The following is a 25,797-nucleotide window of genomic DNA, read 5'->3' as shown; positions in this document are numbered from 1 at the left end:
GTACCTTTTTACATGTAACAGGATCAGCCCCGTCCGTTTTTACTTCCAAATGTTACCGTGTTATACCATGCAGACCTATTGTCCATTTATTGAACAATGTTTTCCCATAAGTGGGTTTGTTGTCACGTCCTGAGACTCTTGGGAAGAGTTCAACGAGAAAAGGAACCAGTCATTGAACCCACAATATCCAAACTATGATGTATACTTGCCAACCACTCGTCAAATCAGTCTTCACTATAATATTTGAATAAAAAAACTCAATGGACTATTTACCGGCTGCATCCACTAACTTGTAAATGTGCTCAATCCACTCATTTTACCAGTTGGTCACACAGTAAAAATAGAGGCCTTATCAGTGTTTGTGTGGAGTAATCTTTCTCAGAACACATATTAACCATTTAAAAATTATAAAACCAATATGTTTCTTTGAAAAAACCCTGGCTCGCACAGTAATGAAACTAAATTCAAGAGAACACAGTGCCCAAAAAGACTGTCCGTGAAGTCAGTCGGCATTTGTTCATTTTCAACCTCGTACTCACAACGCTGCGTGCTCTTTTTCTGTTCTGGAGGATTTCTGTTTTAGTAAACACGGAAAACACAAATGAAGTTTCAGGCCAGTTTTCAAAACAACATCCTTTATTTGCAAGAGAAAACCTCTGATAATCTGACTCCCGTTTTTTTTTAACAATTTTCCAGCAGGTAGAAGTGGGCGTTAATTTCAATACTAGTATGTGGGTTTCAGTATAAAAGGAACATTCATTTTCCTTCGCTGGTTTGATCAATTCAGTTTTACGCTAGTGTCACTCTTTTAAGTTTTGATCCATCACAGTAGAACACAAGAACAATTGTTTGTGAAACAAACACCAGGGCTATATCCTGTGCTCGCACATTCCTGTGACTAGTCTACTCAAATGAAACATCAATAGAGGCAGACACTTCAATCAGGGTGAGTTTGTGGTGAGGGAACTCGAATGTCTCAAACCTAAAATTAATTTTCATAACAGATTATTCATAACAGTAGCTACTTCAAAATTCCTTTTGTGTTTCAAAATTAATCACCTCTTTCATTTTTAATAGTATAGACATTTGCTGCAAATTTGATAATAATCCCATAATTTGTTCCGGAGTTCTCTTGAAGAAAAATGGAGATTAACAGACACTCGTGTTTCTGTTTTACTTATTGGGAAAGGTAATAAAAAACTCACTTGTTCCAGGGTCACATGGTGGCTAAAGGGACGTACACAGAACTTCAGCGGTCTGGAGTAGATTTCACCTCACTTCTGAAGAAAGACGAGGAGGACGAGTCTCATCAATCTCTCTCAGATGTATCGTCCCGAAGCCGTACATTGTCCCAGAACTCAATTCGATCCCAGACTTCCTCTGTGCACTCTGTTCAGGATGGAGATAATTTTGTGGTAAGTTTCATGAACACGTTGGTAAAAACAGCTCAGTTGTTGACGACATCACTTTCACACCCAGCCTGAACCAGTACTGACTGTAGCCGAAGAAAGTCGCGCACAGGGATCCATCGGATTGAGTATGTACATGAAGTACATGCAGGCTGGTGCCAGCATTTTTTTTGTGGTGGTTGTGATGCTCCTCAATGTTTTGGCTCAGGTAAGGAAAGTGCGTAGTCCCACATTCTGATTTAGAATGAGAGATAGGGAGGGGAAGGGGAAGGAGCGAGGGAGCGAGAGACAGAGCGAGCAAAAGAGAGAGACAGCATGAGACGGAGAGAGACGGAACTTTACTAAGGGTGTCTGAGCAAACTCACTTCTAATTAAAAGTAGCAATGGACATTGCTGACTTCAAAGATTACATTTTGGGATTTTCACAAGCCTAATGGGCTGGTCACTATAAGATAAGAAAAGGACAGTATTAATAATAAAACTAATTAGTTTACTTGGATGGAGAAATCTCAAAAATGCTGCTTTTCTCAGGTGGCGTACATCGTTCATGACTGGTGGCTGGCATACTGGTATGTAAAATTCATCACTGTTGGATTTATTTTGTTGACAACACTGAACTGTTTAGCTCAGTATCAAATTCCGAAAATGTATTCTTCAGCTCTTTTTACCTTTTTTGGAAACATGAATACAGTCGTATGAAAAAGTTTTGGTACCCCTGCTCACTTTCAAAATTTGTCTTTTTATATATATCATTGGTTGTTTGGATCAGCAATTTCAGTTAAACATATCATGTAGCAGACAAACAGTGATTTGAGAAATGAAATTAAGTTTATAGGATTTACAGAATGCGATAATTAAACAGGTTTATGCAGGTGCATAAATTTGGGCTCCCTTGTTTGGTAAGCTCATTGACTCTTGACCTACATACACAGATGAAGCCAATCATGAAAAAGAGTATATAAGGTCATCAGTTGCAAGTTGTTCTCCGCTTTGCATCTGAAAGGTGCCAACATGGAAACCTCAAAACAACTGTCAAATGACCTGAAAAAAAATTGTTCAACATCCTGGTTAGTGAAAGACTACTAAAATCTAGTTCAGAGATTTCAGCTGTCAGTTTCCAATGAGACAAACTGAGGAAATGGATGACCACAGGCACAGTTCTAGTTAAGGCTCAGAGTGTGAGGCCAAGAAAAATCTCATCTGAACTGAGGCAAAGGATGGTTAGAACAGCTCTACCCAGAGATCAGCTCCAAAATCTGGGCTCCATTTTTTTCGGCCTGATCTTGCGTCTAGTTGCTAATATATTAACTCATTGGCCGGCGCTAGATGTCCATTTGGACTGGAAAAGGCCACATTCTTTCTCAGCTCAGGCAATGGCACTATATCACAGCCATTCACAACCATTCTTCTCACTTTAAATGGATTTTATGTATAATGTTGTCAATGTTAGACAATGAGTTAAGAATGAGCTCAATTGCCATTTTATTGCTATAATATGAGTTGTGTATTGGTGCGCTTTATCTGGCATTTTATCAAAGAACAAAAGTGCGTTACTGGCCTTACTGTGATTGTTATCAAAGGGCCGAAGAGCAAAGCAAACTGGACAGTAGCAACACCACAAGCCACAATTTTACCAACGTTTACAAAGATCTGGACCTTGAATTCTACTTAGGCATTTATGGAGGTAAATTGTACAAAGTCAGCTAATTGCACTTTGCATGTTCCACAACAACAATGTGGGGACTCAAGAGTTTTCCTGCTAATTTTCAGGTTTGACAGTAGCCACAATCATTTTTGGTTTTTTGAGGACTTTGTTGATGTTCAACATGCTGGTGAGAAGTACACAGGTGCTGCACGACAGCATGTTTACCGCAATCCTTCGCACTAATGTGCGCTTCTTTGACAGTCACCCCATAGGTGAGAATTTTCTAGGAAATGAGATCTATCTGAGATGTTAAGAAAAGTTTTTATTTTCAAACACAGTGAAAAATGTCTCTGGCTTATATATTCTGTGATTTTAGGCAGAGTTTTAAACAGGTTTTCGAAGGATATTGGCCAGCTGGATTCCATTATGCCATGGACCTTTGTGGACTTCATTCAGGTACAAAATTAAAAGTCTGCACTCAAGTCAACAGAACAAAATTGTAAGATTATTATATTTGCCTTATTATTGATTAGCTAAGCTAAACTTGTGTGATATAATGATGTCCTAGATGTATTAAACTGTACTGGGCAGTACAGATTATTGTATTGCCTTGATAAGATTTGAGGAATCCTACAATTTCGTTTCATCCCATTCAAAAACCATTTCGCTGGGTAAATGGTTATTCAAAGATCAGACAGACACTGTCTGAGTTAGATGAGAAGTCTTCACCTTTAATGGCAGCATTTTATAAATAAAAATAAATATCTACATAAAATATTTATATCTTATGATAATGTGACATTTTGGGTCAAATCAGTCAAAATGACTGCTTGCCCTGATGCAGCAAAAAAAAAAAACTTTCCAAGAAGTCGTGCAATGCATTTTCCCAGGAATAATTGGTACCTCACCGGTTAATGTGATAAGAACCACAAAAACATGTTCTACAAGTCGGACAACTGCTTATAGCCTTATTCCATGAATCTGCCAATATTCCCTCCTTTTGTAATTTCAACTACTAACACAATTGATTTGGATAATTATTCAGTTGACAAATTCAAATAGCACAAATCTCAATACTCAAAGATTCAGAAACATTTTCATTTTTTTAATCACTTCTATCCATACCGGAGTCCACATATAATTTCAATTTGTCCATTATTCAAATTAATTTTGCAAGTCTTAGATTAGATTAGATTACAACTTTATTTCATCCCATATTTGGGAAATTTTTTTGGTTGCAATAGCAAGACAGCCTGGCCGGACGTTTGGTCGCCAGACGTTCAGTCCCCCGGACGTTTGGTCGCCAGTCAAATGGTGAAAGAGTAAGTACTGTTGAAAACAGCTCTCAACAAGAGTTTAATATCTAAATATATATTGTTGATTCATGACAGAAAGAAGTTAATATCTAAGTACTGTTTAATATTAAGTACTGTTGAAACAAGCTCTCAAAATTATATTCACAGGAGTTTAATATCTAAATATCTACTGTTGATACATGAGAGAGACGTAAATATCTAAATATCTACTGTTGATTCATGAGAGAGATGTGAATATCTAAATATCTACTGTTGATTCATGAGAGAGATGTAAATATCTAAGTACTGTTGAAACCAGCTCTCAAAATTACATTCACAAGAGATTAATATCTAAATATCTACTACTACTTTTGATGGTCATTTTTATCAAACAAACAAATGTCTTAGTATACTTTTAGCCTGGAACTTTGACATTAAAACAAAAGGCAATAAGTAAAATGTACTTATTAAAAAGAAGACAAAGCAAATTTACCGATGGTGTTTTTATTGAAGCAGTAAAATATTAAACTCATGTATCAACAGTAGATATTTAGATATTAAACTCTTTTGAATATAATTTTGAGAGCTGGTTTCAACAGTACCTATATATTAAACAGTACTTAGATATTAAACTATCTCTGTCATGAATCAACAGTAGATATTTAGATATTAAACCCTTGTTGAGAGCTGTGTTCAACATTACTTACTCTCTGTCACCATTTGACTGGCGACCAAACGTCCGGGCGACCAAACGTCCGGGCGACCAAACGTCCGGGCGACCAAACGTCCGGGCGACCAAACGTCCGGGCGACCAAACGTCCAGGCGACCAAACGTCCGGGCGACCAAACGTCCGGGCGACCAAACGTCCGGGCGACCAAACGTCCGGGCGACCAAACGTCCGGGCGACCAAACGTCCGGGCGACCAAACGTCCGGGCGACCAAACGTCCGGGCGACCAAACGTCCGGGGGACCAAAAGTCCGGGCGACCAAACGTCCGGGCGACCAAACGTCCGAGTACTGCAAGAAGGACACAGAAGACATTATAGACCGAGGTAAAAAAAAACTGTGGCCGTACAGAGGAAGTCAACAAGGTGGGGACCTTCTGCAGACTGAGATTGAGGTTAAATATGCAGAATCACTCCTTCAAGATAATCCGCACAGTCCCTCGGTAGTCTGGAGGCTTTAAAGATCATCTTCCTTGCCTAGATCCTCCTAAGATGTCCTATCACCTGATCAGCAGCAGCGGAACGGCCGGTGGGGGGCATCAAAGCACACAAGCAGCCCAGCAAGTACCAGTAGCTCCTCCATCTGACCGGGGAAAGATCTCACACTCCCATGACAATGCTGCAATGGTTGGTCTAGCATTGCCTCTTCTCCCGGCACTATTGTCCACTGCTCACAGCGGATCCCGCGCGCATGACAGTGAAGCCAAACATTAATGACTCCAAAGACGTCTAGGACTAGCACAAAGAAACCGCGACTGGTCTACTTGCCGAAAGACATTTAGCCGGTCGTGTGTGTGTAACAGTTTTTCAACCTCGACCCGCAGGCCAAATACGGCCCGTTACTGATAACAACATTCATTTAGCATAACAAGTTACATATAATAATATTCATTTAAAATAACAAGTTACGGATAACAACATCCGTTTATGATAACAAGTTACAGATAACATTCATTTAGAATAAGTAGGGCATTTATTCAAGGCCAAACAAAGTAATCATAACAATTTCCCATTATTTTAGGAAATATATATTCAAAAAGATTAGGTGAGAACCTTAATTCAAAGATTAATCTCAATGTTTTCTCTGCTGGTGTAAATTACAGTATCTACTGTTATAACTACTTTTTTACTGTTATGATTACTTTGTTTGCCCGTGAATAAATGCCCTTCTTATTCTAAATGAATGTTGTTGTTGAATGTTAACCACTACTGGATCCAAGTACAAAAATAATGTTTTGCAATTGTCCAGTGTAGCTAATGCAGGAGCTATTTTCATTTCATGTTTGATTGTTTCAAACACAGTTATGATTACAGTTTGGTTGCTGTCCTCCTTCGTTAATTCTCTTACTCGCGCTGTTTATCCAGCTTGAACTAAAGTTGTTCATCCCCAAAAAAGTTATCATCTGACCTGTAAAAGGAAGTGACTCGTTTCTCTCTCCTTCCAAGCGAGAAGGTGCCAGTGAAATGTTCCCATTACAATCTAGGGCTGGCAATACTGCAGCTTTGCTCAGGAGGTTTTATGTCACCGCACAGCAAGACTCTTGCTAGGTTCACCAATACGCACACATAAATAAAGAGAAAAGAAATCACCGAACGAATTGGTAATGTCAAGTCCCCACTCCGTTCTGCCTCACAAGCCTTTTTTTATTGTTTATTAAATTTATGGACACTAGTTAATGTGGGGTAAATAAGTATAATAGTTCAAAATTAGACAAAGTATCTTTGCAAATGCTTGTTCATATTGTATTCGTTTTTGCAAGTATGACAGCATCGTAGTCATCCTTATGGCTGACATGTCAGCATAAACACCCAACTGTCTGACTGAATAATCAATCTTAGTCTTGTGATTGGGTTGACATGTCAGCACAAATACTCAACTCTCCGACACTGATCAATTACTTTTTGCCCTGCAAATGACTGAAACGTATCTGTCCAAAGTCCTAGTGACAAGTCAGTTTTGCCTGTATTTAAGACACACTGGTCATTCGACTAGAGTTGCAGGAACATCGCGTTGAACAGGACCCCACTGTAGGAACTCTCACTGTCCACTTTGAAGACTGGTAATAAACATATTTTCTATTTAAATTGATCTCACTCTTTCTTAGCCTGCTCCTGAAGTTGTATTTTCAGACCTAACAAACAGTCGACCACCAATTGTGCCCGTTATCCTACTTGAGAGGCCTGTAATTGTCAAAATGTGTCAACCTCAACCATGAAAGACAGAATATGGGAAAAAAAAACATAAAATCACATTGTTTGGTTTTTAAAGAATTTATTTGGAAATCATGATGAATAATAAGTATTTGGTCAGTACAAAAAGTTAATCTCAATACTTTATATACTACCATTAATCCATAGTAAGCTAAATTCACATCCGGTTTTGAAAGGTTCACCAATAGGCATTCCCAAATGCACACACAAAAAGAGAATAGAAAATCTGGATTTCTTCTTGCAAGGAGAACAGAAAAGGTTATGCCGAGTCCCTGCTCTGTTCTGGACTCACACACTTTTTTTCTTGTTTATTAAAAACCTTAAATGACCAGTGAAAAACAGGCACTCAATAAATGCTGTATCACCACCTTCAGGTCAGGGGATAAGTTACAATACAGTGCTGCAAGAGCAGACCTGAAAAGAGGCATTAAAAAAGCCAAGGCAGCATATACAAGGAAAATTGAGGATCACTTCACAGAAAATAACCCAAAGAACATGTGACAGAGAATATGACACATTACCAATCACAATGACAAAAATAAGGCGTCTGTTAACACAGATGCCTCACTAGAAGAGGAAGTGAACAGTTTCTGACAAACTGGATTCACATCAACCACCTTGCAGCAGTACACTGAAGCTTCAGGAACATGAAGTGATACTGTGAACACAAGGAAGGCTGCTGGCCCTGACGGAGTACCTGGGAAGGTGCTCACAGCCTGTGCTGACCAGCTGGCTGGAGTTTTCACAAAGATTTTCAATTGTTCCCTGCAACAATCCATAATCCCATCCTGCCTGAAATCTGCCACCATCATCCCTGTCCCTAAAAAGTCAACCATTGATATCCTGAATGATTATAGGCCTGTTGCACTTATGCCTGTGATCATGAAGTGCTTTGAAAAGTTGGTCGCCCGCCACATCTGGGATACAATCCCTCCCTCAGTTGACCCTCACCAGTTTGCTTATAGAGCAAACAGGTCCACTGAGGACGCCATCGCCGTAGCTCTACACACAGCATTGAGCGATTCATGGGAACTATGTAAGGATGCTTTTTATCGACTATAGCTCAGCCTTCAACACCATAAAACCGGACATTCTGGCTGACTAACTCTCCCACTTTCGACTATCCTTTTCCATCTGCTGCTGTATTATGAACTTCTGAACCAACTGTCCACAAACTGTTAGACTTGGTCCCCACCTCTCTTCCTCCATTACACTGAGCACTGGCTCCCCTCAAGGCTGCGTACTGAGTTTTTATACTCTCTGTACACATACGACTGTATACCAACCCACCACTCTAACTCCATCATCCAATTTGCCGATGACATCACTATGGTCGGTCTCATCTCAGAGGGATGTGTCTGCCTACACAGATGAGGTCAACTAACTGTCTCTGTGGTGTTTGGTAAAGAATCTCACACTAAACACCACGGAAACTAGAGAAATAATCCTGGACTTTGGGAAACGCAGCACAGATCTGGCTTCACTCCTCATAAATGGGGTATGTGTAGACAGGGTCCAGTCCTTCAAATTCCCAGGGTTCACGTCACGGACAAGCTCTCCTGGTCTACCAACATCACGGCAGGGGTGAAGAAGGCCCAGAAACGACTCAATTTTGTCAGGGTACTCAGGAGGAACAACTTGAACACTAACCTTCTGAAGAGTATATTGGCATACTGCATTACTGTGTGGTTAGCTTGGAGCACGTTTAGTAGGCAGAAAACCCATGCAGAGAGTGATCAACACCGCCCAGAAGATCGTCAGCTGCTCTCTGCCCTCACTGGATTATATTACAAGCCCTCCCTAACTCAGCAGAGCTGGGAACATTGTTAGTGACTGTTACGACTCCCCCTGGGGTATGATATACCAGGGAGTCGCAACTATCACAGCAGACAGGTTCTGGTAAAGATGAGGTCGGACAAACACTGCAAGTAGCCTTCAGTTATTTTTATTTACAATAAAGTCATTAAAACAGACTACGGGATAACATAGGGAAAGCACGAGATATTAAAGTGGCACCCTCAAATAAACACGGTAAAACCCCCTCCCAGACAGGTGTCCAAATGAACACCCACAAAAATACAGGAAATAAGACCGAAGGATGCCACTGTTAAACTGATGTAATATAATCTAGACAAGGGAATAACTGTGTCTAAATGCACAAACTATATGTATACCCAAAGGTGTCTAAACTTATCTCAAGTCCCCCTATGCAACCCAAAATCATTAACAACACATACAAAATATAACAGGGAGTAACATACTCACAAGCCTGCAACTCAGCAAGGCATCAAGGAATCAATGGCAAGGGCAAAGGCAAAGGCAAGGGCGAACTGACAACTGAAAAGGCTTTAAATAAGGGTAGGAGGGATGATTGGGGAATTAATTACAGCTGTGTTGGCCTGGGCAGGGCTCTGTCACAGGGGTGGAGCCACAGCTGCAGATACCTGTAAAGAAAAGAAAGCACACACCTCCTACATAGTGTGTGTCCAGGCTGCCAGCCGTAACACCTCCCCCCTCAAGAGTCAACCTGTTGACGAAATCGAACCACCAACCTGCCTCAATCAATCAATACACTCCTGTTAAAACTCTCCTAAACTTGAGATAGGGCATTATACATAATTTCTTCTGCGCCGGCTTCCATTTTTGCGCCGATATCCTCTTCTGCGCCAGCGTGCTTTACTGCGCCCCCTTTTGCGCCGGCCAGTCACGAGACAAGGCGTGGCCGGTCTGGCGGGCGTCCGCGCCGGCCGGTAATGAGCTGTGGCCGATCTGGCGGGCGTCCACGCCAGCCAGAAACGAGACGAGGAAATCGTCGGTCCGGCGGGCGTCCGCGCCAGCCGGTGACAAGGCGTAGCCGGTCTGGCGGGCGTCCGTGTCGGCCGATGATGAGCCGTGGCCGATCTGGCGGGCATCCGCGCTGGTCCTTTAAGTCTTGGCCAAGCCCCCTTCCTTTAGGAGACACTAGAATTTTAGAACGGTCAGGCACCTTACCCTGGTTGTTCGGAGGGTCGCCAACTCCCTCGTCCAGGGGTGCCAGAGCTTTGCCGCTCTTGCAGTCGCCGGCACCATCATCCAGGGGCGCCGGAGCATTGCTACCACTTCTGGGCGGGCAGTCGCTGGCCAGAACGGTGCTTGGCAGAACAGTGCTAGAAAGAACTGTGCCTGGAAGGCCGGCCGGCACCGGAAGACTGGTTAGTGGCTTCGGCACGGGTGCGACTGGCGGCCCCAGGGGCGGCAGGAGTACTTTGCGTGGCCTCGGCACCGGAACTTGGGGTGCTTTCTGCAGGCTGATCTCCGCGGCGGACATTTTCTTCTTGCCTTGTTCTTTTTCAAGCCGCTCTTGCTCCAATTTTTTTCTTTCTAAATTTTCCTGCTCCAAAATATTTTCTCTTTCAATCAGTTCTTTTTCTTTTCGCTCTGCTTCCAAGGCCTTTTCTCTTTCTAGTCGTTCTTGGTCCAAGGCTTTTTCTCTCTCTTGCCTTTTAAATTCCAAAACTCTTTCTTTCTCAAGCCGTTCTTGCTCAAGACGTGCTTTCTCTAGACGTGCAAGCTCCAAAGCTTTTTCTCTCTTGCCTCTTAAATTCCAAAACTCTTTTTTTCTCAAGCCGTTCTTGCTCAAGACGTGCTTTCTCTAGACGTGCAAGCTCCAAAGCTTTTTCTCTCGCAAGCCATTCTTGCTCCACACGTGCTTTCTCTACACGCTCTAACTCCAAAGCTTTTTCTTTTGCAAGCCATTCTTGAGCTACACGTGCTTTCTCTACACACTCAAGCTCCAAAGCTTTTTCTTTCTCAAGCCATTCTTGAGCTACACATGCTTTCTCTACACGCTCAAGCTCCTTTTGGCTACCATGCTGTTTCCAAGAAGGGCTTGGACTCCAGCAGGGTGTGGAGAAAAGAGTGCCGTCCATAGACCTACTGCCATTTTGGAGCTTCTCGAGTTCAGCTTCCAGTCTTGTTAGTTCAATCTCCTTTTCCTTGAGGGCCAGCTGATGAGCATACTCCCTATCCCTAGCCTCATATTGCATACGTAATATCTTTAGAGCAATGTGGGGATTTTCCCCAATAGATGCAGCACCCTATCCCTCTGGTTTTCCTTTTAAACCAGCCCTGGGATTTATAACTAGAGCCTTTACATTCAAGGTGACACCATCCCTGTCTACCTTATCTTTCTCCATCCTGCCTGATTCCTCAGAATCGACCAGAGACTGAGAGGAAACACCCGCAGATGCTCCTCCTGTGGCTTCTAAGTACTGCGCTGCTATTAATATATGGATAACCTCCTGCTTCAATTCAGCTAGCCTGGTTGTCCTGGACAGAGTGAACCCTAGATGAGCGGAGAGACCTAACAGATCTCTCCTCTTACATTGGTCAACCTGATCTACAGTGCCAAGTTGAAAAAGGAACTATTCCGCATCAAAGTCCATCCTGCTAGTTACAGCACTACACTAGACTGAATGATAGCTATTAAATGTGCCTACCTCAACCCTGCTTGCCCAGCCTTCACCGGCCTACTGCACATGCAGTCCGTACCACCAATGACCAAACTGCTGCTGTGATAACAGATCTTAATGATATCCCGGACGAGCCCCCACTTGTTACGACTCCCCCTGGGGTATGATATACCAGGGAGTCGCAACTATCACAGCAGACAGGTTCTGGTAAAGATGAGGTCGGACAAACACTGCAAGTAGCCTTCAGTTATTTTTATTTACAATAAAGTCATTAAAACAGACTAAGGGATAACATAGGGAAAGCACGAGATATTAAAGTGGCACCCTCAAATAAACACGGTAAAACCCCCTCCCAGACAGGTGTCCAAATGAACACCCACAAAAATACAGGAAATAAGACCGAAGGATGCCACTGTTAAACTGATGTAATATAATCTAGACAAGGGAATAACTGTCTAAATGCACAAACTATATGTATACCTAAGGGTGTCTAAACTTATCTAAAGTCCCCCTATGCAACCCAAAATCATCAACAACACATACAAAATATAACAGGGAGTAACATACTCACAAGCCTGCAACTCAGCAAGGCATCAATGGCAAGGGCAAAGGCAAGGGCAAGGGCAAAGGCAAGGGCAAAGGCAAGGGCAAAGGCAAAGGCAAGGGCAAGGGCAAAGGCAAGGGCAAGGGCAAGGGCAAAGGCAAGGGCAAAGGCAAAGGCAAGGGCAAAGGCAAGGGCAAAGGCAAGGGCAAAGGCAAGGGCAAAGGCAAGGGCAAAGGCAAGGGCAAAGGCAAGGGCAAAGGCAAGGGCAAAGGCAAGGGCAAAGGCAAGGGCAAAGGCAAGGGCAAAGGCAAGGGCAAAGGCAAGGGCAAAGGCAAGGGCAAAGGCAAGGGCAAAGGCAAGGGCAAAGGCAAGGGCAAAGGCAAGGGCAAAGGCAAGGGCAAAGGCAAGGGCAAAGGCAAGGGCAAAGGCAAGGGCAAAGGCAAGGGCAAAGGCAAGGGCAAAGGCAAGGGCAAAGGCAAGGGCAAAGGCAAAGGCAAAGGCAAGGGCAAAGGCAAGGGCAAAGGCAAGGGCAAAGGCAAGGGCGAACTGACAACTGAAAAGGCTTTAAATAAGGGCAGGATGGATGATTGGGGAATTAATTACAGCTGTGTTGGCCTGGACAGGGCTCTGTCACAGGGGTGGAGCCACAGCTGCAGATACCTGTAAAGAAAAGAAAGCACACACCTCCTACATAGTGTGTGTCCAGGCTGCCAGCCGTAACAGTGACCCATACCACCCTGGTCACAACCTGTTCCAGCTGCTGCCCTGTTTTTTCCCACAGCCATCTGGACACAGAACCTTAGCATGACACACAATCCTTTCTGTGCAATAACAATGCAATAACTTTGGGGTGTGCAATAACAATGAAATATCTTAGATTGTGCAATATCTTAGAATTTACCTTGACAGGACGTGACATTTATATTTGTATATTGCTTATGTATGTTTTTACTGGAAAAACACACTGAGTGGAGTAGCACCACCAATTTTGTTATACGCAGCGAGTATGATGACAATAAATGCTTTTGATTTGATTTAATTGATTTGATTAACTTCAAGGACCCTAGCTACAATGGACATCTCAACTCTCAAGGGAGAGGTGGGAAACAAGTGGCACGCTAATATAGTCAAAACAAATGAAGGTTTGAAAGGCATGTGCAGCTCAAGGTGTTTTGAATCTTCTTTGTTTAGTCCACTCCAAGCGGTCCAAGGTGTTTTGACTAACTAAGGTTCTCAGGAGCAAAGCATTTACTTCGTTGCAAGCAACCATTACCTGAATGTAATAGTAAAGCAAATCACTCTTGATTGCAAGCAAATATATAATAACGTAAAAGTAATAATCCTAACAGGTTTCCAACCACATACAATTGGCCGAGACTCCATAATCTCAGAAATGCTGCAAGCACAACTTCATCCCATAGAGCCAATTGATGTAATGTCTTGACGGAATGTTTTTCTTTGAGAATTGTTACAAGACTGGTTTCTACTTCCTGGCACACCACACCTATTTCACTTCCACAGACAATCTTACTCAATTCTTGCTAACGTCCTCCCAAATAAGACAACTTAATTAACATCCGGATACGTAAAAAAATTCCCAACACCATTCCACTAGACGCCAAACAATCCATTGCTTGGACACACTCCACAGTCCTAAACATATTCTCTATCCCAACGCATACAACACAATGTTCCGGTGTATCTGCTGTAATGCCATTATAACTAATAGTCAAAAGTATAAAGTTTCTGCAATTAGATAAATTTATAAAGAATTATGACAATGCTTTTCTGTCATACATCTCACTCTTTCGTCAAGTAATTTTTATATCCTTCTCGTAAAGCACACACTTTAACCACGACAAAAAGAGAAACAACAACAACAATGATAGCGGGAACAGACTCCCGCCCTAGTTTGAAAGCAACAGAAAACACCATATATACCATATTTACTCGCAAATAAGCCGCTTTTGTCGGACTAAAAGATGATGACTAAATTGAGGGTATGGATTATCCGTGCATAAAACAACCACAACATGCATGAAACTGCAAGTTGACGCCGCCTTGGCACGATGACGCCACAACAAAATGGCGCTGTGACGTCACAACACAAGCTACTGCCCCCGATACAGTCATTTATGTCTAAAACGGGAATGATAAGCAGATGAAACGCTAAACAAAATTTATTTTGACGTCAATGAATGAAATTCAAGAAAAAAACTTGCATATCTTGAATTAAACGTGAAAATCTCACGTTCCCATCACTGCTCGCTCGGGGCACAGCCATTTTACCGAGGTGGGGGGCGGCCATTTTAGTTAGGGCGCTGTCATCTGAACCTAGTTAAAGGTGCTCTGACTGCCAGACATGAACGAGTAGCCTGGTTTTTGAAATAAAACAAAACGTAGATTTTACTTTTGTTTGAAAGTGATAACTATTGGAGTAATATGAACCATCGAAAGAATTGAGATATTTTGACTAGAGAAGCAATATGGCTGCCACAACATCTTAAACTTCTGGGAAGAAAATTTAATATCTGTAAATACAAAGCATCAGGTTGTCATCAAGGTAGACATTTTTTATTTTTCAAATCGAATAATTTGATATTTTGCGTGTACAAAGACAGGCGGGCATAATAACTTATGATATTGACTCTAATCGTATGCTTTTGATTCATACAGTATATCAGAAATAACACTTGTGATGACTTTTCTTAAGATTTTCCCTTCAAAGTAACAGTTTGTACTCCCTATTAAAACCATGAACATGAAAATTGGGAATCAGGAGGGCGGCTTAGACGAAACTGCATCTTTTATGCAAGTAAATACCGTATATTAGATCACAGATGTGAGAACACTGGGGGACAGAAAAAGGACAAGAAAAGAAAAAAAAACAGGAATGTAATTTGAGTGCACTTATAACCGATTTAGACAACCAGAGTCAGTTACCGTAATACCTTGACATATGAGTTCCCGACATACGAGCAATTTGAAATACTTGTAAATATTTACCTAGAGATAAGAGAAAAATTTTGATATATGACCATACAGCCGACGCGAGAGGCTGCTGTCTTTTTTTCCCGCAACTCCCTTGTGTACAAGCACTGGGCGGAGAGTTGCATTTTCTTCAGGTTTTTTTTCCCTTTGTCATTGCAGAACAGTGAACTCGTGGCGGAGCTTGCTCTTCAATATGAAAGGGGTACAGTGTTCCCTCGCTTATCGCGATTAATGAGGACCAGGACCACCCGCGATAAGGGAATTTCGGCGAAGTAGGGGTTCCCTTTCAAAAATGCTTAATTTGAATTAATTCCAAAAAATAAAAATAATAATAATTTAAAAATAAATTAAACTTTTTTTACCCCCCCCCCCCCCCCCTGTATACAGTACACCATATAGAATACGGGTAGAGAGAGTGAAATTCATGTTATAACAAAAAAAACTGTAAAATGTGTTGTTTCAAGGTAATATTTGTATTTTTTTCCAAAAAAAATGCGCGAAGCTCTGAGTCCGCGATAGCTGAACCGCGAAGTAGCGGGGGAACACTGTACATTACTTTCCGTTGGCAAGGGGTCGTGCATTATCCTGTTGTGAGGACATTTGTGTGCATAATTTTCGGGAATATTTTGAAGGGAATACAAAAATAATAATCGGACATAGGCTTTGTCATCATCATTGACTCGCTAACAGCCTAATTGTCATTATTCCCAGCTGCTTAGGACAAAATTGGTAATGCTTCTCCATAAAGTGTGTTTCCCGGCAAAAGACTCAAATAAGTGATAATTTCAGACTCGTAATTTGGCATTCGAGGGCTGGCAATGTCTTCCAGTGAGGGCAGGGAGCAGCCGACGATCTTCCGGGCAGTGTTAATCACTCACTGCATGGCCTTTTTGTCTGCTGGCGTGCTTCTAGCGTACCACACTGTGATGCAGTATGCCAGGATGCTCTCCACAGTGGCTCTATAGAAGGTTACCAGAAGCTTAGTGTCCAAGTTGTTCCTCTTGAGTACCCTGAGGAAATGGAGTCGTTTCTGGGCCTTCTTCACTACTGCAGTGGTGTTTGTAGCCCAGGAGAGCTTATCCGTGACGTGGACCTCCAGGAATTTAAAGTACTGGACCCTGTCTACACATATTCCATTTATGAGGAGTGTGGCCAGATCTGTGCCGTGTTTGCGAAAGTCCAGGATTATTTCTTTAGTTTTTGTAGTGTTCCGTGTGAGATTGTTCACCGACCACCACGAAGACAGTTTATTGACCTCATCTCTTTAGGCCAACCCATCCCCTCCTGAGATGAGTCCGACCACAGTGCATCGGCAAATTTGATGATGGAGTTAGACTGATGGGTTGGTGTCAATGTTCCCTCTAATTTTTTGTTTGTCTGGGCAGAAAGACAACCTCCCTGAGCACACTGAGTGCCAGTGTGAGCAAAGTCATTGCTCGCTATGGGGTCACACCAGTATCACACCTGCCATAAGCAGATGCATGTCAACTACACATAAATAACTTAGTAATAATAAAATGTAATGATTAGTATCTATAAATGGGCGGCCCGGCGGATGAGTGGTTAGCACATCGGCCTCACAGCTCTGGGGTCCTGGGTTCAAATCCAGGTCGGTGCACCTGTGTTGAATTTGCATATTCTCCCTGGGCCTGCGTGGGTTTTCTCATAGTACTCCGTTTCCTCCAACATCCCAAAAAGATGCATTGTAGGTTGATTGGACACTCTAAAATTTCCCCTGGTTATGGGTGTGAGTGTGCATGACTGTCCGTCTCCTTGTGCTCTCCGATCGGCTGGCCACCGATACAGGGTGTCCCCCTCCCCTGCCCCAAAGTCATCAGGGATAGGCTCCAGCACCCCCCACAGGTGATAAAGTGGATAAGGCGGTTCAGAAAATTGATGAAAAATCAATGAATGAAACATCTTCATAAATGCCATTAGAATATGCTCAAATCGGACTTAAAGTTTTCCTTATTTTACACATCTGTCCTCACTTCTAATTCTCGTTCAAATTATTTTTCTGCTGTACGTGTCAATTGAGATAGTCAAGTGTCCATTTACGTATATGCAATATTTTTCCATGATTTAGCTTTGATTTGTTTAATAGGGAATAGCACATATTAATGAACATTTATATTCATGTTAAGGAACATTCATGTTAATGAACATGCATATATTCATGTTAATGAACATATTTATATTCATGTTAATGAATATATTCATATTGATGTTAATGAACATATTTATATTCATGTTAATGAACATATATATGTAAGATTGTAGCCGAGGGCTAATTTCCATTTATAGTCCATTGTGTAGGTTGACGACAATCTAACTAGAGACACGCACGCACCCACACATCCACACACACAGCAGATTTAGACAGTTTTTACCCGATTTCACCGCATGTTCTTCTATTTGCATAGTAATGTAAAAATGAATGTATTAAGAAATATTAAAATGTAATTAAAAAGATAAAAGGGCTGCAAAACTCATAAAAACATAAGAGTGGATGAGCTACTGCCACTGACTTCCGCGTGAACGGCGGCATCATGGAAAAAAAAGTTTGGATTTTTTTGTGCACGCCATATGATTGCTGCTGCGCAGAAAAGACGAGAGTAGTGCGCAATTGCACACACTCGCAGCTTAGAGGGAACATTGGTTGGTGTACAGTCATATGTGTACAGTGAGTACAGAAGAGTACTCAGTACACGGCCTTGAGGGGAGCCAGTGCTCAGTGTAATGGAGGAAGAGAGGTGGGCATCAAATCTAACAGTTTGTGGTCAGGTGGTTAAGAAGTTATTTATCCAGCAGCAGATGGATGAGGATAGTCCAAGGTGGGAGTGTCAGTCAGAATGTCTGATTTTATAGTGTTGAAGGCTGAGCTACATATAGCCAATGAAAAGCATCCTCATGTAATTCCCATGATTCAGTTGGCTCAGTGCTGTGTGCAGAGGAATGGCGACAGCATCCTCAGTGGACCTGTTTTCTCTCTAAGCAAACTGGTGAGGGCCAACTGAGAGAGGGATTGTATTCCTGATATGGCGTGCGACCAACTTTTCAAAGCACTTCATGGTTACAGGTGTGATTGCAACAGGCCTATAGTCATATAGGCTGTCAATGGTTGGCTTTTTGGCGACAGGGAAAATGGTGGCAGATTTCAGGCAGGATGGAATGATGGATTATTACAGGGAACAATTGAATTATTTTGTGAAAACTCCAGCCAGCTGGTCAGTACAGGCTTTGAGCACCTTCCGAGGTACTCCGTCGGGGCTAGCAGCCTTCCTGGTGTTCACAGACCGCATTACCAGTCTCACTTCATGTTTCTGAAACTTCAGTGTACTTCTGCAGGGTGGTAGTGGGGGTGTTCAGACTGGGTCTGATTTGTCAGTCTCAAAGCGGGAAAATAAATGGTTCAGTTCCTCAGCTAGTGAGGCATCTGTGTTAACAGACATTATTGTAATTGGTAATATTTCGTATTCCCTGCCACATCTTCTTCGGGTTATTTCCTGTGAAGTGCTCCTCAATTTTCGTTGTATATGCTGCCTTGGCCTTTTTGCTCTGGCAGAGCTGTATTGTACCTTGTCCCCTGACCTGAATGAAGACGGTGTGACGGCATTTGAGGAGATCCTGTGTCTCCTTGGTCATCCAGGGTTTTTGGTAAGGAAAAACCTGTCTCCGTTTATATATGTTCATTGACATGAATATAAATGTTCATTAATATGTGCTATCCCTTTATAAATAAATCAAAGCAAAATCCTGGAAAAATATTGCATATAAAAGGAAAGTGATGCTCAGCAGAAAAGTCATTTGAACGAGAATGAGAAGTGAGAAGGACAGGTGTAAAATAAGGTAAAATTTAAGTGTGATGTTTTATTTATAGATATATTTTCTGAATCGCTTTATCCACTTTATCACTTGTGGGGGGTGCTGGAGCCGATCCCTTCTCGCATGGCACAAGAAGACGGACAGACATGCACACTCAGACCCATACCTAGGGGAAATTTATAGTGTCCAATCTGCCTCCAATGCTTCTTTTTGGGACGTGGGAGGAAAACAGAGTACTCAGAGAAAACCCACGCTAAACACGCTTTGTTGAAGTCACCAGCGCCAATAAAGATTCCATCGGGCACTTTACCACTGTACAGTCGTGCCCTGACATACGAGCAATTTGAGATAGGAGAAAAAATCTGGCAAGATATTTATATTGAGATACGAGACAAATTTTGATATACGAGCATACAGCAGACCCGAGAGGCTGCTCATAAGAACATCATGGGCACTGTCTTTCTGGTTTCAACTCCCTCGTGTAATGTCTCTACGAGCACTGGGCGAAGCGTTTTTTTCAGTGTTTTATTGTTCCCGTCGCTAATACGAGAGGAGTACTACTTACGGGCGCGTTGGCAAGTGGTCGTACGTTGTTCTATTGTGTATGCATCATTTTAGGAATATTTTTAAGGGAAGACAAAAGCATACAAGCCTCGATAGGTTGCATCTGAAAGTAAGAGTGGGGACCCCAGGAAAATAGTCAACCCGAAAAAAAAAGTATACAAATTTAAAACAAAATTAAGATTAAGTTTTTCTTTAAATGTGTGTTAGGTTCATTAATAATTACCCTCGTTCGTAACTATCAATAACTGCAGGCAGACATCTTATTCAATTATTGTCATTTAATTAAATAGAATGGATCACGGATAAAAACCTCAGAGGGGAGTCTCAGCAAGCCAGAGTTTCTCCTACAACTTCCGAACATCTCCCCAAATAGACATTTTCGTACGACTCTTATTGCCATAAATCAAAACAATTTACAGAGTTGTTGATCATTCCATCACATATGAGTAAAAACAACATCTGGAACTACAATAACAATCAAAGTAATTTACCAATAACAAAAACAGGAGAATAGACCTAACAACATTTAGATTAGAACAATTATGCCTTCCTTGACCTAAGAATCATATAATAATTACATAAAGAAAAACCCGAAGTGCGTCACTATGTTGTAAATAACAGAAGCAACATTCTTGTTATTGGCCGAATAGCCCTGGGCTCGTTACAAAAGGGACCACCGAATCTCGAAGACTCAGATTGGGTGAATTGTTTGTATAAACATCCTTGAAAAGGCAGTCCAGGTTAAAGATGACTTGGCGGTTATTGGTGACCTCGCAACACTGAGAATAATAAGAGAATAATTTAACAAAGAAATGACTTAATACAACTATATCTATAATAGTAATACAGAATAAACCCAACAATGTGCATCGTAATCCAAGTTCATTTAAATTTGTTTGTTATGCTACGAGCGTGTTGCCGTATATTTTCTTAAGATAACACATTTGTACTCCCTATTAAAAGCCTGAATATGGAGGTGAAAATTGTCAGAATCAGGGGGTGGGTTATATGCGAGAAATTGTAAAATTCAGATTTTATGTCAAATTTAAGGGTGCGGCAAATACAAGGTGGCCTATGTGCGAGAAGCTAAGGTAAATACATTTTAAAACAATTGTGAATACTTTGAATACTGCACTCAATACTTTCTGCTTGATATAAATAAATAAAAAAAATCAGGTTAATGGGAGTTTGACTCCAAGTACGTGAAGGGTTGGCCCCTTTCTTGTTTTTTCAAAGCATGAGGATGGTCAAACATGTTGATTAAGGGTGGTTTTACCATGAAGCCAGTCAGCAGCATCTCCATACATGAAGAGTGTCAGGCGATCCTTGTGTACCCTAGCACTTTCAGTTCATTTTCGAATAAGAATGTACGTGAAAGCATCCTAAAACAAAAAACAAAAAAAAACTTGCTACTGCCTGTTCCAGCTATGGGTGGGTAGCGGGGCACACCATGCTCGCCACCGAATCGCCGGCTGACCGGGCGCTCGAGGCGCTGCCCAAATGCTGCCAGATCGCCGTAGCTCCGCATTTCAGCCATGCCCTCGCTCAGCAACGGCGAGACGACATGCCCGCGCCATCATCGGTTCACTGTGGCTTCGCTCAGCAACGCAGAAACAACCAGCCCGTACCGTTCTGGGCTTGCTGTGGTTTCGATCAGAGGTGGCATACTGGAATTAAATATTCTTTCTCCACGAGGTACAACGTATGCTATCAAAAAACGCAACCCGCTGGAAACTAGAAAAATGTTTTGCAGCTATTTATAGTTTTGGGCGGGCCCATTTTTTATTTATGGATACAGATATTGATTATTTTATGGTGCTTAGAGCCAACCATTTCAGCTCCGAAGAAGAATTAGTGCCCTGACATCTGCCATTTTTCATGTTTTAGGGTTGCAAGTTTCAGCATGGATTTTGACATTTTTGTTATGTTTTTTATTATACTTCAGAAAAAACCTGCGGTGTACTGAAGCTGTGTAGTGAAGTGGGATCACAGTAAAAACTTTAAGTACTCTACTCAGTGAAAATAGTTCCTTTACATTTAATTTAAATAAAAATAAATGGTATTTTTTTCAGGAGGAACTTTTGCGAGGGATTTCCATATTCGAACTGACGATTGCCATACTCGATGGCTATGACCATTTTGTCATCAATCTCCAGGACCCGTAGTTGCAAACTGCTTGCCAAATTGAAAATTTCTTGTGATTTCCCAAAGACCACGTTCTTCATCTTTATTGCTGTCATTTTGGGGAAATTAAACTTCCACTTCGATCCTCTGCACTGTCCTGCCCACTTAGCCAGCTCTATTTCAGGCCAGGGCGACAAATGTCTGCCGTAACGTCGCCCGGAGCTTGCACTTTGAAACATTTCTGGGAAATTTCACCATCAGCTCCGCGACCATGAGGCTCCCAGGCATCCAGTCCGCTGAGCGAGCTCTATTCTCCGTTAAGGGTGAGAACGTCCGCCGAAAAGTCGCCCAGAGCTAGCATTTAAAAAAAAATCTCCTTCAACAAGGCTCCCTGTCGTCCAGTCAACTGAGTGAGCTCTTTCGGTTAAGGGCGACAGCTTCCGCCCTAAGGTCGCCCGGGGCTCGCATTTTTTGAAAAAAATCCACCTTCCCCGAGGCTCTTGCCATTCATTCAGTCCACTCAGTGAGCTCGATTTTCGGATAAAAGTCACGGCCGTTGCCCGCCATTTTTTTTCTTTGGTGCGGAGTTGAGTGACAGACCCCTGTCTTCTCCCATTTTCTGAGTCTCAGGCGAAAGCCAGGGAAATTATTTCAATTTAAGAGTGTGTGAATTTTGAACATTTTCTGAACATTTTTTATTTGGATACTAAATTTAAAAAAAAATGCTACGTACTGAAGCCGCAAATGGTGAATCTTCTGTGAGAACTTCAGGGTGGGGTAACATGAAAAGATGTTGAGCGGAGATCTGCCTCCCATTGGCTGACTGAGGGTAAGTGAAGGAGACAGTGAGAGGTAAGTGATCCGCTCGGGATGATACGATGTATCCCTCACGGCAGAATGCCAACCAGTCTGAAATTATCACTTATTTGGGCCTTAAGCCAGGAAAGCACACCTTACGGAGAAGCACTACCACTTTCGTCATACGCAGAGATGGGTGTGATGAAAATTAGGCTTTTGTAGAGTCAATGATGATGACAAAGCCCATGTCCAATTATTATTATTATTATTATTATTATTATTATTATTATTATTATCATCATTGTCACTTGGTCTTGTTAAGATGAGTAGGATTTTACATTGACATACTCGTCGGGAATGTTTTTGACAAGGCATTGGTCACAAGGCAAAAAAGGTGGGGGATACATTTCGCTACATCTTCTTCTGTAAGCTTAATACTGAACCCATGGCTTTTTGTATAATCCTTACAAACTGATTTATGGATGGATGTGTGTGTTTTTTGACCCAATGTAGTTGTAAGGTAGAACGCCTTTTGTGACTTTATTTTTGTCATATTTTCACTTTGGTTTACAAGGTTTAATAAAAATAACATCCAAACATTGCCTAAATAGGTAAAATTAGTCATTTTTTCTTTTGAAATTTACCGTCAATTTGCCTGACTTTTTCCTAAAAGACACTCCTGCTTCTGTATACAGATCCCTCGGTCATCGCGGTTAATGGGGACCGGGCCCACCCGCGATAAGTGAATTTCCGCGAAGTAAGGATTCCCCTTCAAAAATGCTTAATTTGAATTTAATTCCAAAAAATAAAAAAATAAAAAATAAAAATATTTTTTTACCCCCCTGTATACAGTACACAAGAGAATACGGGTAGAGAGAGTGGAATTCATGTTATAACAAAAAAACACTTTAAAATATGTTGCCTCAATGTAATATTTGTATTTAAAAAAAATTTAAAAATCCGCGAAGCTCTGAGTCCGCGGTAGCTGAATCGCGAAGTAGCGAGGGAACACTGTACACGTTTGCTGTGCTATGCGTGTAACTGAAATTTTCCTTTCTCATCTAAGTCATTTTTCAAAATATATATTTTTTTATAGTGCAACAACTTTGATTTTAAACAAGCAGGGGAGACCAAGGGTTGGCTGGCAAGCCTATCTGGATTTAATACCAAACGCTCTCTATTTTTGCTACTTGAAATAATACTTGTTGACAAAAATATGAAGTATGCATATCAGTTATCATTTACACTGGAACAGCACAATATTTGACAACCATTGACAAATTTGCCCGCGGATGTTCGAAGGTTTTTGGCAATCTCTGCAAATCAAACTTGTTAAACATACTGCTATTACTTATTAACAGCTCTAGTTGCATTATTTCTATCCTCAGGTTTTTCTGCAAATCATTGGAGTAGTTGCTGTGGCAGCGGGTGTGATCCGCTGGATTCTCATTCCTGTGTTTCTTCTACTCATATTCTTTCTCTTCCTCCGACGCTATTTTCTGGAGACCTCCAGAGACATCAAACGTCTTGAATCCACAAGTGAGTGTGTCTAAATGTCTTTGACACTTGGAGACTGAAAGATTCTCAAAACATGCACCTTGTTTCTTCTACAGCTCGCAGTCCAGTATTCTCGCACTTGTCCTCCTCTCTGCAGGGCCTGTGGACTATCCGAGCTTTCAGAGCAGAGAGTCGCTTCCAAAGGGCCTTTGACGACCATCAGGATATGCATACAGGTTGTTTAAGGAGAGTTGTCATTGTTTGGTGATTGAACAAGCACTAACTATTCAAGCTGTGCTCTGGAAACAGCGGCGTGGTTCCTTTTCCTGACCACATCTCGCTGGTTTGCCGTACGCCTCGATGGTATCTGCTCCCTCTTTGTGACAGTCACCACATTTGGCTGCCTAGTACTGCGGGACCGTAAGGAAGTACAGAATAAGTTGTTGGAAAAAAGGGGTTGTGAAACGTATTTATCCTTACAGGGCTGGATGCTGGATCTGTGGGTTTGGCTTTGAGCTACGCAATCAGTCTGATGGGCATGTTCCAGTGGGGGGTTCGCCAGAGTGCTGAAGTTGAGAACTTGGTAGGAGGCAGGAGATACCAAAATTCCACAAAAAAAAACGGAATTGTTCCTTCTAACCAACATTATTTCACTTGAAACGTGTGATTTAATGTCAGTTTGAAATAACAATTCTGGTAGAAGTAGAAAAAAAGGAATTTAGTTTGAGAAAAAAAAATCAGTCAGAAACATTTTTTTTGCCTGTATCAGACGCGTACCTTGACTTTTTCATGCATTGTGAACAATCAAATTTAAGATTACCCCTCCCCCCCCAAGTTGTTTTTCGTGTTTTACACCCTCTCTAACTTTTTTTTAATTACATTTTAATATTTCTTAATACATTCCTTTTAATTTACTTTGTACTTTATACTTTTTACTTTAGTGATGAATAATGAGTATGTTAATACTTTAGTCCTCTTTTTCTGTATGTTTCATATCTACTGTTAACAGATGCAGTTTTTTTAAAAGTATCTTATCTTGTGGTGACCCGGCCCGTCTGTCAATTTTTTAAAGTCAATATGGCCCCCGGGCCGAAAAGTTTGCCCACCCCTGGGCTAACCACTCATCCGCCAGGCCACCCATGATTACTGTAAATGAGAAAGAAATGTTTCTCATTATATTTGAATTTGCCCTAAATTTCAAGTTAATTCCCATTCATCCAAATTTGGTAGCATAAGAAATATGTGCTCAACCTGTTAACAGATGACATCAGTGGAGAGGGTGGTGGAATACACTGAACTGGACAGTGAAGCCTCCTGGGAAACACAAAAGCGACCGCCTCCTGGTTGGCCCAGCAATGGAATGGTGACCTTTGACGGTGTCAGCTTTTCCTACAGTCCAGATGGCCCCAAAGTTTTGCACAATTTAAAAGTGACCTTTCAACCCAGAGATAAGGTCAGAGTTGTTATTGTCAGTAGGGTTTCAACATAACACCAGTGATAGCGGCTAAAGCTGATCCGATGATGATTTCTGATATAAGGTGGGCATCGTGGGTCGGACGGGTGCTGGGAAAAGCTCTTTGGTATCGGCCCTGTTCCGCCTCTCTGAACCCGAAGGAGACATCTACATTGACGGAGTGTTAACTTCTCAGCTTGGCCTTCATGACATGCGTCAGAAGATTTCGATCATTCCTCAGGTAGTTGATAGACCAATGTTTCC

At 41.8% G+C, this 25,797-nt stretch overlaps 1 protein-coding gene across 3 annotated transcripts in view; it reads left to right on the top strand.

Annotated features, from left to right (window-relative positions):
• Window positions 1-25,797, top strand: part of abcc4 (ATP binding cassette subfamily C member 4 (PEL blood group)) — a 91,401-nt gene that overhangs the window by 57,228 nt on the left and 8,376 nt on the right. For 2 of the 3 annotated variants that reach the window (XM_077714170.1, XM_077714164.1), the window contains 12 exons: window positions 1,215-1,415; window positions 1,480-1,617; window positions 1,941-1,978; window positions 2,990-3,093; window positions 3,180-3,326; window positions 3,431-3,510; window positions 23,972-24,122; window positions 24,197-24,316; window positions 24,390-24,500; window positions 24,563-24,663; window positions 25,342-25,533; window positions 25,619-25,774. In XM_077714170.1, coding sequence (XP_077570296.1) covers window positions 1,215-1,415; window positions 1,480-1,617; window positions 1,941-1,978; window positions 2,990-3,093; window positions 3,180-3,326; window positions 3,431-3,510; window positions 23,972-24,122; window positions 24,197-24,316; window positions 24,390-24,500; window positions 24,563-24,663; window positions 25,342-25,533; window positions 25,619-25,774 — 1,539 coding nt within the window. Of the gene's footprint in view, window positions 1-1,214; window positions 1,416-1,479; window positions 1,618-1,940; window positions 1,979-2,989; window positions 3,094-3,179; window positions 3,327-3,430; window positions 3,511-5,556; window positions 5,923-23,971; window positions 24,123-24,196; window positions 24,317-24,389; window positions 24,501-24,562; window positions 24,664-25,341; window positions 25,534-25,618; window positions 25,775-25,797 lie in introns of those variants that run through there. The other variant, XM_077714176.1, reaches the window with a different exon arrangement.

This window comes from Stigmatopora nigra, chromosome 1, assembly GCF_051989575.1.
Source record: "Stigmatopora nigra isolate UIUO_SnigA chromosome 1, RoL_Snig_1.1, whole genome shotgun sequence".
Classification (NCBI taxonomy): domain Eukaryota; kingdom Metazoa; phylum Chordata; class Actinopteri; order Syngnathiformes; family Syngnathidae; genus Stigmatopora; species Stigmatopora nigra.
The sequence above is the reverse complement of the archived record's forward strand: the minus strand, read 5'-3'. Positions and strand labels throughout refer to the sequence as shown.